Below are 14840 nucleotides of genomic sequence, written 5' to 3'. Positions count from 1 at the left end.
CTTATTTGATAAATAAAACTATCTTGTGGTATAGGAGAAGTTTGTATTTTTATTCTCATTTTCAGGTGAAGGGAGAAACTGGAAGTGTTAAGTGATTTGCCTGAGATCACCAGGCCAATAATTAGAAGAGCCAAGAACTATTCTTAGCTTTGCCGACTCTCCATAGGCTTCTATTTGATATACCATCATCTGTTGTGTGAATTGATAGAATAGTGGCTGGGTAATAGTGTTTAAGACTCTGTCCACTTATACATTTGGCACAGAACAGTCCGACTTCTAGTTGGGGCTACCGCTCTTCTGTCTCCAATTCTACCATACTGGTTTTCAGCCGTGCAATATGTCGATGTCACAGATTTAAGAAATGAAAATTAGAATCCCAGTATGCTTCCCATGCCTATAGGAGTTGAGGAAAATTATGTAAGGGGCATGTTTTCAGGTGGTTTGGGTTAGGTTTTTAAGGTCTGGGTAGCACAAAATTCATAATTGGATCATGATGTGGTAGCAGTGACTTTCTTCTTCCATTAGAAAATATACCCTGCCTATGATTTTCAAAGCACTATGCTGGATTGTAGAGATCTGTCAAGAAATATTATAAGCGCTTCTCTCAAAGAGCTCATAATTCCATTGGAGAGATAATTCATGTGCATATAAAATAAGCAGCAACTTAGGGCACTTCATCAATGCCAGGTGAGGGCCAGGTGGAAAGGCTTATAATCCAGGAGGAGCCATCACAGTGAATTCAGGTGATCTTAGAAGACTTGGAACTTTGTAGTGCAAGTAAAGTTCAGATGCTGTATGTGAAATATTGGTAGGCATTCTAGATGGTGGCTTGAAGAGAACAGAGAAAAAAATGGGCAAAAACATGGAAATGAACAAAGCATGTTGAAAATGTAACGAAATCCATCCTACTAAACACAGGAACTTATAATAGGCATGGGAGATTGGTGTCGAAAAATTGGGAAGATTATGGGTGGCTCTAGATGCCAGTGTGAATAGTTGATCCTATAATTTGGGGAAAGAAGTCGCTATTTGAGTATTTTGAGATAGCCACTGCTATGTAAGAAGCAGTATTTTCGCTGGAGGCCATGCCCAGGATAGGGTGAAGAATATAGGGGAAAACAGACCATCCCAGGAGAAACAAATTAGAAAATGGAGCAGACATCCAGATGTGGAGTGACCAATCTGTGGAGCCTGATGGCTGCTGGACACGGGGTGCAGGATAGAAGGGCCTAGCTTCATGGCCAAGACTGGCCTCAGGAGCTCCTGCACAGGCACTGCACCAGCATCAGTAGCCTTGCTCTTGGCTGCTAGCTTTACTTCCTCCCGCAGTCACAGGTTGTTTCGCTGGCTCTAAAGAGAAGTTTTATTCATCTCTCTTTGGCCCAGTCCATCAAGAGTGCCTTGAGAGATGAGGAGGAACTTGGCAGACACCTCCCATGTGAATTCATTCCTTCAGATTTGGTGCCATCATATACCACATTGACTCCTATTGAATGGAATTCTATCCCACTGAGTTGAAAAGACCTGCATACCTAACCCTTTGGCCCCCGGACTTGCTGTCCTCTCTGTAAGCTGTTTCTGTCTGGCCGTTCTAAGTCTCCGTGTTGGGGGCTGTGTGGGTTGTTGGTGGCCACACAGCACTGAACACCACACCTGTCCTCATAATTCAGTCCACGTGTGTTTTACAAACAGTGTGTCATTTCCTGGGGGAAAATGATAGTATCATTGGCAGAAAGAGGCATTATTTGGGGAGAGGTGAGTGTGTTATGGTCTGTAAGACCACCTGTGTCGAAGATTCATTAGGATTACTCCTAGGACTCAGTATGTATTACAGCTCTGATTTATCACAATGAAAGGATCCAAAGCAAAATCAGCAAAAGAAAAGGCACATGGGGCAAAACCTGGAGGAAACTGGGTGCAGGCTTCTCTGAAAGTCCTCTCCTAACAGAGTCACACAGGGTGTGCTTAATTCCTCCCATGTGAGTTGTGACCACACTTGTGAAATGTTGTCCTCCAGTCTCATTAGAGGCACAGTGCACAGAGTTTTTACTGGGGGCTGGTTACATAAGCACCTTCTGCGTGGCACATATCCACATCCCAGAGTCTCAAAAGGAAAGCAGGTGTTTAGAATAAACCACATCATTTGTACCAACATTTTAGGTGCAGCGAGCCACTCTTAACTGTTGGGGGAATGGGGAACCCCTCTGGAAGTCCAAGTTTCTAGATGCCAGCCAAGGGCCAGGCTTGCAAGCAGCTGTGTAAGGAGAGTGGTCACCCCTCCTGCTGTGTTCACTTCTCTGCACTTGGAATGATTGTTATCACTTAAATTGATGAGAAAGGGATATTGAAGGAGAGATTTTTCAAAATCCAGGAGAGTCTGATGTTAAGTCATGTTTCTGGAATTGAGATTTGAGTTTGGGGCAAAAGAAAGGGATTAAAGGAGGAATCACAGAGTACAGAGGACTGAAAGCGGTCCTGGTCTTATATCGTGTGCTGGGGACCAGAGAAGCAGGTGGAGAACGTGACTGTGTTTTAGGAGCCCAAGAAGAGGGAGAGGCTCAAAATGGAGAAAACGCTCCATGGTATTTAAAATGCTACAGATTGGTAGGAATTCTGGGGACTGCACAAAATGCCATTGAGAATTCTTTTAATAATGTGTAAATTGATTTTTTTTCTTAAGATTATCTGTACACATTAAAGCAAAACTTTTCAGCCAATGTCTTAATAGCTTCCCTGCCTATCACATCTTTGTGTTTTCTTTTGATCACTTTACAAAATCCCTTTACAATTTTTTTTTTGTCATTGCTTTGCATTACTTTATTCGAGTATAGATGTCAAGGAAGATAGAAATGGAAGAGCTTTGGGAAGGCTAAACGAAATTCTTTGAGCATTACTGCGTACTTACTTCTCTCTGATAATTCTTTAAGGATAGCAACAGCCAAAAAGCGCCTCTTCCATTCTTGATTGAAAAGTAATTGTTTGTTCATTTAAAAGGATTGTGTTTGCCATTCCATTAATCTCTTTCCTGCTTGCTGGTGAAGAATAAACATTGAAAGCTCCTTGTTTGGAGCCCCAAGGGGGATGGTGAAAGTGTTTGAAAATCCTCCTACACCCTCGGACTCTTCCACACCCCTGCTTCTAGGTCCTAACTCTGATACTTAATTTCTCTCTCTGTGCATTCTCAGATGTTAAGGTTGCATAGCAGCTCTGAGATGGATGCCCATCATTGAAAAGAACTATGTGGCCCAATAGTGGCTTTTCTTTTGCTTGTAATAAAACCCTATCCAAACCACATTTATTTGGGGGAAAAGAAACAACTCTCTTTGTGGCTGGCTTGAGTACTTAGTGGCACAGCAAATATTGGTGCCTCCTCTCACACTCCAGATGATTCAGGGGTGGAAACTCTTACATGGCAGAGGGTGGGACGTAAGTGCTGAATGTGGCATTGGCAGTCCCAGCCACCTTGAGTGGTGGGGACACATCTGGCCTTCCTCACTTCATTGGACTTCAGGAGGGCAAATGCGTGCCGTGATTGAAGTGGTTTTAAATTCTCTATCTCTTGTCCTAACCTCCCAGGGCTTCCAGCAAAAGTTCTCCTTCCACAGTAAAGAGATTGTGGCTATCAGCTGTTCCTGGTGCAAACAGGCGGTAAGTTTGGGAACGAAATGAAACAAAGTGGGCTCTTGTTTTATCAAAATGAACCTATGTCATTACTTGAGTTGCTGTCTGTAAACGGAAGGTCATCCTAATTTATGTATTATTTCTCTCACATAGGATCCTTGAAGGATTAGATTAAACCATAGGACTAATGCCTCTATGAAATGGGAGAAACTAGAGATTCAAGTAACCCTTTAATTTATACACACTGAAGCCTAGGATCAGAGCCTGGGAAGTCCTTCCCTGTTCCTACCCTGGGTCTAGACTCGAGGACTTCTCACCCCCTAGCATGCATTTCTTCCATTGCACTAGATTGTTGACAACTCCTCTATGGTTGGAAGTTGCACCATTGGATAATCCTTCTAACACCAGAATCAAGCCATCTTGGTTCTTCTGTTTTTGATGTGGGTGCCTTTTTTATGGGGCTCTACTGGGGTAAGGAGTGGTCTTGTACCCTTCTTTAGGCTTGGATATTGTTATAGCTCTTTGTATAGCTGTTCCTTACATTTGAACATATATATGTTCGTTAGGATCCAGTGATGTTTTCCCTATTTTCCTCTTTTGTCTATCCTTTTGACATTTTTTTTAAATACCCCTTTTTAACCAGAGGGTTCATTTTCTTATTTGCCTACATACCTGTTCTTTTTTTAACCAGACAATGCTAACTTGTGGATTGGCCAGCTGTGGCCCATAGGCTAAATCTGACTGTTGCCTGTTCTTATAAATAACATTTTACTGGAACACAGCCATGCCCATCCATTGATGTATTGTCCATGGCTACTTTCATGCTACAATAGCAAAGTTGATAGTTGCCACAGAGACAGTATGGCCCCATAAAGCTCAACTATTTACTATCCGGGCCTTTTAATAGAAAAAGTTTCCAGACCCCTGCTCTAATCTCTCAGTTCACCTACTTTGTTGAATGACAGTGTAATTGGGACAGAGTCTGTTCATTGCACAGACAACCTGAAAAGACAGGGCTGCAGTATTTCAGCTAAAGGTTTGCAGGAAGACTTTGGCCCCCTACACACATGAGATTTAATGAGCCAACCTAGCCCACAGGGCCAGAGCAGATGAATTTAGGTGACACACATGAAAGTGACATGTTTGTAGGTCAGCTGCTTTTGAACTTTGGGAATTTTATAAAGTTTGACCCAGTCTCTGTAGCATAATTTCCCTAGGCCCCCACATATCAGGAGAACCTATTGTCAGTAGATAGGGTTGCACTAGTCTGGAAAGCTCAGTGCTTGCTGTGTCCCTATCCTGCCACATTTTCTAGGCATTTCCATCTCCTTTCAGTTAATTTTTACACAAATAATCTTTGTTCAAGAATCTGCTCACAAATATAAGGTCATCCTAGGTCTTGAATGAAACTATCCTATTCCATCAAGGTACTATCTCCACCTAGAGACAAAGAAGCTGATTCAGGTTTCAGGTGTCCCTAACAGTATATGTGCTGCTGATTTCCCTGATCTGTTGAGACGCCACCTGTGGGAGAGTACTGGCAGCGTGGGCTCCTATAGGCTGCATCTGTTCCGATGCTGGAGCTTCCAGGCTGTGGTGAGATGGTTTATCCAGAGTCCATTAATTTGGGAACTCAGTCCCACTTCACCCGGAGCACGTGTTGTCTTTACATTAATTCATAATCCAGTTGAATCCCATTGTAGGTGATTTTGCAAGAACTAGAAATATAAAAATTTAAGACAAATTACATTGGTGATATATTTCAGCCCTACAGGTAATTCCTTCTAGAATATCTGATGTCAAATAAGTGCCCTCTGTAGGCACTTCCGGCAGCAGGAAAAAACAAACAAACAAACAAACAAACTGGATTTGAGAGCTGGGCTTTTGGGTTTAGGCTCTGACTCCACCTTGTAAAAGTTATGCACTTTTGGACGTAGCTCTCTGTCTAGATTGGAGACGACACAAGTACAAATTAGGAGTAGAAACAGGCTGTCTCGGAGATCCTGGCCATTTTAGAAATGCAATGAAAATGGGCATTTATGGGTTTATCTGAATTGCTGAAAGAAAATCAGTTTTTAAAGAAGGTATTCAAATAATATTTCTCTAGTGCATCATAGTTTGGAGGTCACAAATAACTGATGGTAGGGGAAATTAATAATTTATTTTGTATTTATACTTAATTAGTAATTTTCTACTGGACCACATCAGACCTTGACGATAGGCAGAAATGAAGGCAGATTCTCTCTATGACAGGATTGGGGTGGCCATATTGGCCAGTTTTTCAGAGAGCGACCTAATTTATGTCTTTTGTTGCAACGTAATTATTATTAGTGCTCCCTTCCATTCTTAAAATTGTTCCAGTTCTGATGACAAATTACGGTTCCATTAAGTATAATGTGGTAGAAACTGATGTTAAGGTTTTTAAAAAATCCCTGATTAAAACTTTAAGGCCCATAATTATTGTAGCATGTGGATTTTGTTTATTAGGAAAATATTATTACCACACATCACTATCACTTTACACACAAAAGAGGATTGAAAATGTGATTGGCCTATGGTCACTTAGTCTATTGGTACAGAGTTTAACCACTAATCCTGAAGTATTGCTACGATCATCAGTCTACATTTACTTCCTTCCTATCAAAAACAGGCAGCATTTTAGATTTGCCAAGTGTAATAGGTTCGTTGTATTTTTCAGCAGCCCCAAACAAACCCAGCAGAGGCAATCTCTTTGTTTCCCCTTGAGTTAAGAACTCTCTAGAAGAGACCTCTTGCTTCTTTCCTGGGTGTCCTAAACTGGAGGGACTACCCGGGGTGGATTTACATCTATGATTAGCAAAAAGAGAGGAACTGCTTTTCTGCTTGCCTTCATTTCCTCCTCAACATTGTTTCCCGTCTAGTCTGTGACCAGTACAAGTCAAGTGCAACAAACTTATATGCAGGGTTAGGATTAATAGAAGCATTCGAGACCTCGTTATGTAAATATCCTATTAAAAGCTTATAAAGTTTTAGCTGGCCTTGACCTACAAGATTGATTTCTTTATCTGTTTGTAAAGTGGAACGAATTCAAAATTTGCTCACTTCCGGGGCTGTTCCGGGTAGTGATAAGGAGCGTGTGTCCTCAGTGTCTGTGCCTGTGGGCGAGTGTGCACGTGCACATGTACTTATCCTTGTGCCCATGTACGATTCCTGGATTTGTTTACTGGCCTATTTTTCTCCTCAGTTTCACAATAAGGTGACCTGCTTCATGCTGCATCACATTGAAGAACCCTGCTCCCTGGGGGCTCATGCTGCTGTCATTGTCCCGCCCACCTGGATCATTAAGGTGAAGAAACCTCAGGTAACTTCTGGGACCCTGGTGCTGCTGGGCCTGTGCAGAGAAAAAGGAACTGCTGCTTCTTGCTTTTCTTGCCCTGACTTTTTTTGGGGGTTCCTAAAATCTCTGCTCACTCATCCCCACAGCCCCATGCTCAGCTTCCCCGGTACATTCCATTAGCCCATCACTTTACTGCAGTTGGGCTCTCTCATGGAACCAGCCTCCCTTTCCCAAAGAAATCAAAGTTCCACAGCAGGAATGTTTCCTTCCCATTCATGTGCTAATGATATTCTCTTTGGGTGTTCTCCTGAATTCATTAAATACAAGTGGTGGGTGCAGCTAATTTCTTACACAACTCTCTTCTCTTCCAGCCTGGGCATCCCCAGGGAGTGAATGTGAGGGCAAACTGTGCAGGCTTCCGTGTTTGGTTGAGATTACCACCACTTCCAACCTGACCGGCAGACTGTGGGTCATGACCTTCCTAAATACACAAGGCCTGCTCAGAGAGCAACACTCTTTTCTTAAGGCAAAGTAGAATTTATCCTCTTAATACCTAATCTCATTCTGTATTCAATTCTTGTTGTACATTCTGTCCTAGAGCGTCTCTGCAATATTCTGGGAAACCTTAGTGGTTTCTCAACAAGGTCGTAATCTTTGACAGCAAAATTTCTACCTTTGTACTAGACATCTTAGACCATTAGCTCCAAGGTATGGGATGGCAGACTTTTAATGTGATGGGGGAAAGGTGGTACCTCCCCTGGGGATGCAGCTGCTTTAGGATGTCCTACTGAGTGTAATATCTTTATAACCTGTGGCAGTCCTACTTTATATGGTCTTCAGAATCATCATGCATTTTATTCTCATTGACTCAGTTTTATTTTAAAAACTGGTGGATCATGGACACTTTTGCTTTGTGTGTTTTTATTTAAGTTCAGCTTCTGTTGATGAGTAACACTTAGTAATAATCTTTCCATGCTACAATCCGTGAAAGCCCTTGGGAAATCTTTTCCAGAGGCAAGTGCAAGATCTGTACATTAAAAAATGGGAGCCTTAGCTTTCTCATTTTACATTTTAGAGCCAAATGATAAGAGCTGTTAAAGGAGGTGCCCAAGGTGATAGCAAGTATAGTACTGTGTTTGAAATTCAAGTGTACCGATGTTCAATTTAGTGTTAACTTAAAAAATCTAACCTTTTTACTTCTTTACTACCCTTTGGTTCCCCAACCCCTGAAATTCAGTAGTGTCTCCAAGAACTTTATATTAAATTTTCAGTGCAACCAATATGTTTTCACTGAAAACCTTGATGGTTTCGGGGAAGCTACTAGGCATTGTGATGTAATATGTGGTGATCCTTGCTCTGAAGAACTATGTAGTTCTCTTAAGGAAAGATCAGGGCGAGAGCCTCATGAAGGAGGTGGGTTTTATTCTACCTCTTTAAAGATGGGTGGGATTTAGATCGATGGAGAAGAGGGAAAAGAACAGGCAGGAGAATGGCACCAGCAAGGGTGCTGTATCCAAAATTATACTCGTGAGGCTGTGAGACTAGTTTGCACTACATCGGGGTGGTGTATTTCTGTAGTGTTGCTTTCAAAGGAACAGAATATGAGATTGTTCACTCTTAGCTCTAAGACTCATCAATGAGTTCTGGAGCTATCCTTTTAAGCCATCTATTAAAAAGTTGTCCATGAGCCTTTCATCTGTTTGATCCGTTAAGGATGATTACCTAACTTATTATTATTTTATTAGAGGTTACCAAGAGGTGGTTTTTCTAATTTGTACTCTTCTTTATTTTTCTGCTGGTAATAAGGGAACTAAAAAATAAAGCTAATACATGACAAATGCTTGAGTATTTACCTTTATTTGTAAATTTTCAGAATAATTGCTTGGTACCTTAGCAACTTTATTAGTTGGCTAACGATGGTGGTGGTGGTGGTGGTTTGTGGAAAGTATCTTTATGAATTATTAACTTACCTCATGTGAGATATATATATATATATATATATATATATATATATATATATATATAGCATATAATGTTTCAGTCCATTGGCATCATTTTTTTTATATTCATATTGTTTTATCTTTTACCAGTTAGAACCCCTTCCAGATGGCTTTTATCTCCATTTTTCATAAGCCATGATGTTTTTGATACCTTCCTTTGTTTCACGAATCACACCATGTTCCAGGATCATCTTAAGCATTTCCTGTTCATACCTGCAAGCAGCCATTTCTCTAAGGAATCTTGGTTACTTTTAATGGAGGATGGTAGATACAGTTCACAGTCTGTTTTCATCACACATGTTTTTATTGTCCTTTTATGATTCAGAACAGTGTAATAATGAGAACAAGGATAGCTAACACTTATGAATGCTTTTATATGTATTACGAACTATTTCAAGTACTTTACTTTCAGTATCTCGTTTCACCATCATAGAACCCTATGAGGCAGGTATCCTAATCCCATGTTGTAGCTGAGAAGTGAGGAATTGGAGGCAAATAAATTATCCAGGGCCATAAAGTTATTAACTAGTTTGAGGTAATATTTAAACCCAGGAATTCTGAGACTGGAAACCAAGCTCATTTGCTGCCTCACTGTCTTACTATAACAATCCTTGCTAAGTCACCTATCTTTAAAAATTTTGGTATCCCTCGTCCTATGGACCTCAAAAAAGAAGTAATCAATTAACTAAATTCTCTTTGAAATCTGGTGTATGATGAGCTTGGGGGGCAATACAGTAGTGCTTAAGAGCTCTAGCTTATGAGTCAGATCGCCTAGATTCATATGCTTGCTCTGCTATTTAATAACTTACACAATCTCAAAGAATTAAAACTCCTCAACTTTTCATCTTCAAAATGTAAATAATACTAGTACCTAATTCATAGGGTTTTCATGAGGTCTAATGAGCTAAAAAGTAAAAAAAAAATAAAGCATGTAGAAAAGCACCTAGCTCACTGTAAGTCTCAATAAATGTTAACTCTTGTTATTTTCCTTGTTGAGTATAGGATATCAAATAAAGTTCTACATCAACAGAGGTGAACCTTGAACAGTCACACGGGGGTCAGGACAGAAGTTATTGTTCCCTGACCCGTCCGTATTACAATAAGAGGAAATGGGAAAAGGATTCTCATGGGGAGAGAGGCAGCGTAGGGGCCACAGCCTGTTGTCTGGTACCCTGTTGTCTGTGCTCTCGAGTGGCCCTTGAAATGCCACTGTAACTGTTGTATTATATACTGTAGTGGGATTGTGTGTTCACTAGCATGATTCTTATCCCATGGGAGAGAGTCAAGAGCTATTCATTTACTGAACTGGAGAACTGAAGCAGACCGGGTGAGCATCTACAACAAGAAAGTGAAAGGAGGAAGAGAATCCTACAAAACAGGGAGAGAACACAGAGTTTCATTATTAAAAACAGAAAGAAAAAGAGGGCAGTCATCAATGTGAAATTCTGAAGACGTTAAAAAATCATGGATTGAGAAAAGTCTTTGTGTTTTGGACTAGATCATTGATGACCATGAAACTATGGTTTGAGGGGTGCGGGTGGCAAGCTGTTAGCGATGGTGCGGAAGCAGGCAGTTTAAAGAGTTCATTGGGGACTTTGAGAAACAATTTAAAAAAGAATTTGGAAATTAGATGGAGGACAGCAGACAAAATGTTTTTCCTACTTATAGAATTCATGTATATTTTTTTCTGTATATTTCTATATTGGAAGATACTGCTTAAAAACAAGAAGATACTCTGAACTGAACGAAGTAGATATTTAAGTACATTCACGGATGCCACTATGTGCAGTGGGAGGCCCAGAGATGAATCAGATATTCACCTGATGTCCACAAAGAGTGGACATAGAAGAGTGAACTAAATCATTAGGCAGAGAATTTGTGGATTCTGGAAGAGGAATTCAGCTACACGTAAATCCTTAATGAAAAGAGTGGTCTCACATAACGGGAAGGCTTGCCTTTGTCATCGGTGTGCATCTTTTAGGAGGGATCCGCACAGAGTGGTGGCAAGAAGAGATCCCACAGGTTGGTGGAACTAGCCATGGTCTGTGAGAGGCCACACAGGGAGTGGAAGTGTGGCCTGAGGTGTAGGAATGAGGCGGAAACATGAAGCAGACTTGAGCAATTTGGGTTCTGGGGATCATTGTAGGTTAAACAGAAAATGTTGTTTGTGCTTGGTTTTGGAGGATGTGAGGGACCTCACTGGGAAGAGGGATGAGGAAGGACAGTACAGGTTTATAGAACATACTGAGAAGAACAGTTAAGGTGGATCCCCAAATAAAGCCAGCTTTATTTGTGATGTTTATGTCTAAACAAATGACTCTAGAGAGGAAGAAACCAACTTTGAGTGTATAAAGGTCAGGAAAAGCAGGATGCAAAGAGGTGGTTTTAAACCATGTATTTTCCTGATCTGTTAGAAGATGGCTGCTTCTGAGTAGATCGTCACTCTGTGACCAGCTGTGTGGAGCCTTGATGGTAAGGGGAGTGAGGGCTGGTCTGGATGGTTTGCTGGGTTTCATCACCAAATTATTTGGAGGGACCTAGAAAATAAAAGATGATAGATTTTATTTTATTTTATTTTTTAAATTTTTTTTTTTAACGTTTATTTTTGAGACAGAGAGAGACAGAGCATGAACGGGGGAGGGCCAGAGAGAGGGAGACACAGAATCTGAAACAGGCTCCAGGCTCCGAGCTGTCAGCACAGAGCCCAACGCGGGGCTCGAACTCACGGACCGCGAGATCATGACCTGAGCCGAAGTCGGCCGCCCAACCGACTGAGCCACTCAGGCGCCCCAAAGATGATAGATTTTAGATGACAGTAAAGAATTAAAAGAAAACCAAATTTTAAGAACCAAGCACAAATCTGTTCATGCATTTAATGAAGTCAACGTTACAGTTCATGTTACAGATGTCAGGGCTTTTCCTCTCGACAGGAAGTGTTAGAGGATAATATTTTGATCAGATAAACAAATTAAAGATGTTGAACTACTAGTGCAAGCACTTGGAGCTGATGGAGAAAGACCTGGGTTACATGAATTTTTGCTGGGGTCAAGTTATAGGAGACCAGAGGTATGTGTTTTTAATAAATGGCATTGTTCGTATATAATACTTTAAAACTGGCCTTTCCTCATTAAGAATGATCTTGAGCAAAAGTCTATATTAATACATCTAGATTTAACTTCTTTTTAAACTGCTGTATGTATTTCATACCGTGAATATATTACAGTTTATTTAACCAACTCCCCACTGATGGATATTTGTACTGTTTCTAATGGCCTACTTACAAAAAATGCTGCAGTCAACTCCTTCCTAGCCTGTATGGGCTTTCTTCATGTTTCTTCATGTCCCTGTTCCTTATTGGATAATGCTGAAATGCTGGAGACTGAGACCCAGGATATGTAACAGCTATGACCAACTGTATCTATCAGAATTTCTTGGGCCATTTCCTTTGGTCAGTTCTAAAGGTTAGCCAACACTTGCTGTAATTTAACCAAACATGTCTGAGAAATGGCTGAGACCCTGTCCTTATCTTTTGGAATTAGTTTTCTTTATTTCTCTGCTTGCCTGTCCTCAGGACAACTCCTGTCCCAGTGTTAAAGCTAGAACAGGGCAGAGTAAGAGCGCTCTCTAAAAGACCCGAGTCCATGCCTCTCCTGTAATCCATCAGAGTTTTGTCTGGTGTACAATGAGAGAAGGCTTCATTTGGGATGATGAAGTGTGAGATGTCTTCTGTTTAGATCTCTTGTTATAACCAGTCCTTTGTGATCTCATAACCTGGGAAAATCCCTGAAGAGTAATAACAGGTAGTTAAGTTTTATTCACAGTTGAGTGATTTACCCACAGGCATTTTTCAACAGCCCAAGAAGGAGTCCTAACTATGATAGAGACTTTGTTGGTAGGATTATTTCTGTAGCAAAATAATACTGCCTCAATACCTGGTTATTAAAAAAAAAAAAACAACCTTTATTCTTAGGACTTGAACAAAAGAGTGGGCACATAACATAGAGTGGTAGATGCAGTTACAATCTGAAGAATGCAAAAATCCACAGGAGGGTACAGCATTTCACCGTTTGGATGGTATTGAACTTGCTAAATGAAGCCTTTGTATCACTGAGTTAGCTGCCCTTGATGCCGGGGATGCTTTGTTTTTGAATGCAGTACATGCACCGCTGGTTTCTTGAATAACAGCACCAACAATTCGAAAATATAACTTCTTGGCATAATTTTTATGTTCTTGAAAAGCCTGCTATTTTAACTCTCACAACAAGACTGACCCAGGCAGGATGAGCAATGTCTTAGATTAGCAAGACGAGGTGACTTATCTTGTCATGGCTGAAACACAACCCAAATCTGCTTTCACATCCATCTGTTATGATACTTTCTAAAAGAAGTTCTATGTTGGGACTGAGATACATATATACACATGAACAGAAGGAAGCCTCAAGAATTTCAAGGTGTGCTGTGAAATTCCATACTGCTTATCTTTTGCTATTTGACTATCCATAGGGCTGTAAGCTTAACTCAGAGCTCACATAGAAGCATCCAGGTACTGTAAGTCAATCACTGTGCTTCATCTTGGCTCCCTTTTTGTTCTGTGAGATGAAGAGGACCTCACATGCATTTGGCTCCATGAGGCCCAGAAGCATTTGTATTTGCTGCATCTGTGTTAAAAAGGCCATTGTGTATGTCCGTTCCCTATTAGAGTTGAGTTCCTTGCCTGCTCTGTTTTCAGACATCAAGTCTTTTGATGTGTTTTGCTAACTCTGTTTCCCAAACATGCTTGATCAGCAGAATCACCTGGAGAACTGTGATTTCTGTGATGAGGCAAGTTTGGGAAACAATCTTAGCCTGATCCATTAGACTTCTCTCTTAGAGTTTAGTTACTGACTCGTGCCAGGAACCAAGGCCTGTAGCGTGTTCCTGAAAGCACTTGGCTCCCTACCTTGCTCTGGGCGATAAATGAACTAAAACAACAAAGAAGCTAGGAGGCAAGCATTCACTTCCAGGGGATCCTTTCCAATATCAGGAAAGACTCAGTAAGTGCTGGGAATTACAATACTGATTCATGTCAACAATGATTCGAGTGCATACTCGGTGCCAGGCATTTGGGCTCAGTGCTGGGGATATACAGCTGTGAATGAGGCCACATTGATGGAGGTGCTTATCATGGGCTGACACCAAGCTAACTGCTTCACATACCTTTTTTCCTTTAAACTTCACAACTGTCCCATGAGGTAGGTATTATCATCTTCATTTTAAAAATTAAGAGACTGTCATTTCAAGAGCTTGACTTCCTTGGCCAAGGTCCTAGATCTCGTAACCGGAAGACCCAGAACTAACATCCAGCAGGTCAGATTCCACAGCTCATGCTCCTCATCCCATTGGTATTGTGCTTTAGTGCAGTATGTATGTCTCCTCACTTTTCCCTTTGACTTCAGAGGTTCTCAGCTCTGGCTACGCACTGGAGTTGCCTGGGGAGCTTTTGAAAAGTATGTTTGCCTGGGCTTCACCCCAAACAAAAGAGTATTTGGAGGTCCACGTGTCAGCATTTTTAAAAGAACCCTGGATGAGGCCAACGTGTGTGATTGGTTGAGAACCACGCAGTATCATTAATTGCCATCCTAACAGTCTCTAGGATTCTTCTTGGGACATTTGGCCAATTAAGTGTTTAAAATTTCCAGATGGTTTTTTCCAGATGGTTTTTCTTGCCTTTTTAAACAAAGTAGTTAAAATATGGGAAAGACTTTAATAATGCGAAAGTTTTTCCAAAGTGGAACGTGATAGTAGACCCATTTAAAGAGGAATTCAGAAACTTGGAGATCTTTTTGCAGGAGAAGTATAGTCTACAGTGAGTGGTGAGAAATGACCTTTGGTCTAAAGCACCCATGAACTTCTGGATCTCTCTC

The 14840-nt window shown here is 41.0% G+C and overlaps 1 protein-coding gene across 2 annotated transcripts in view; it reads left to right on the top strand.

Annotated features, from left to right (window-relative positions):
* DGKI (diacylglycerol kinase iota) overlaps positions 1–14840 on the top strand; it is a 444548-nt gene that overhangs the window by 211476 nt on the left and 218232 nt on the right. For both annotated transcript variants that reach the window (XM_042927643.1, XM_042927642.1), the window contains exons 7-8: positions 3577–3648; positions 6845–6961. In XM_042927643.1, the coding sequence (XP_042783577.1) occupies positions 3577–3648; positions 6845–6961 (189 nt within the window). The remainder of the gene's footprint in view (positions 1–3576; positions 3649–6844; positions 6962–14840) is intronic.

The sequence above is a fragment of the Panthera leo genome, chromosome A2, assembly GCF_018350215.1.
Source record: "Panthera leo isolate Ple1 chromosome A2, P.leo_Ple1_pat1.1, whole genome shotgun sequence".
NCBI lineage: Eukaryota > Metazoa > Chordata > Mammalia > Carnivora > Felidae > Panthera > Panthera leo.
Note: the sequence above shows the minus strand (reverse complement) of the source record. Positions and strands in the feature narration are given on the sequence as shown.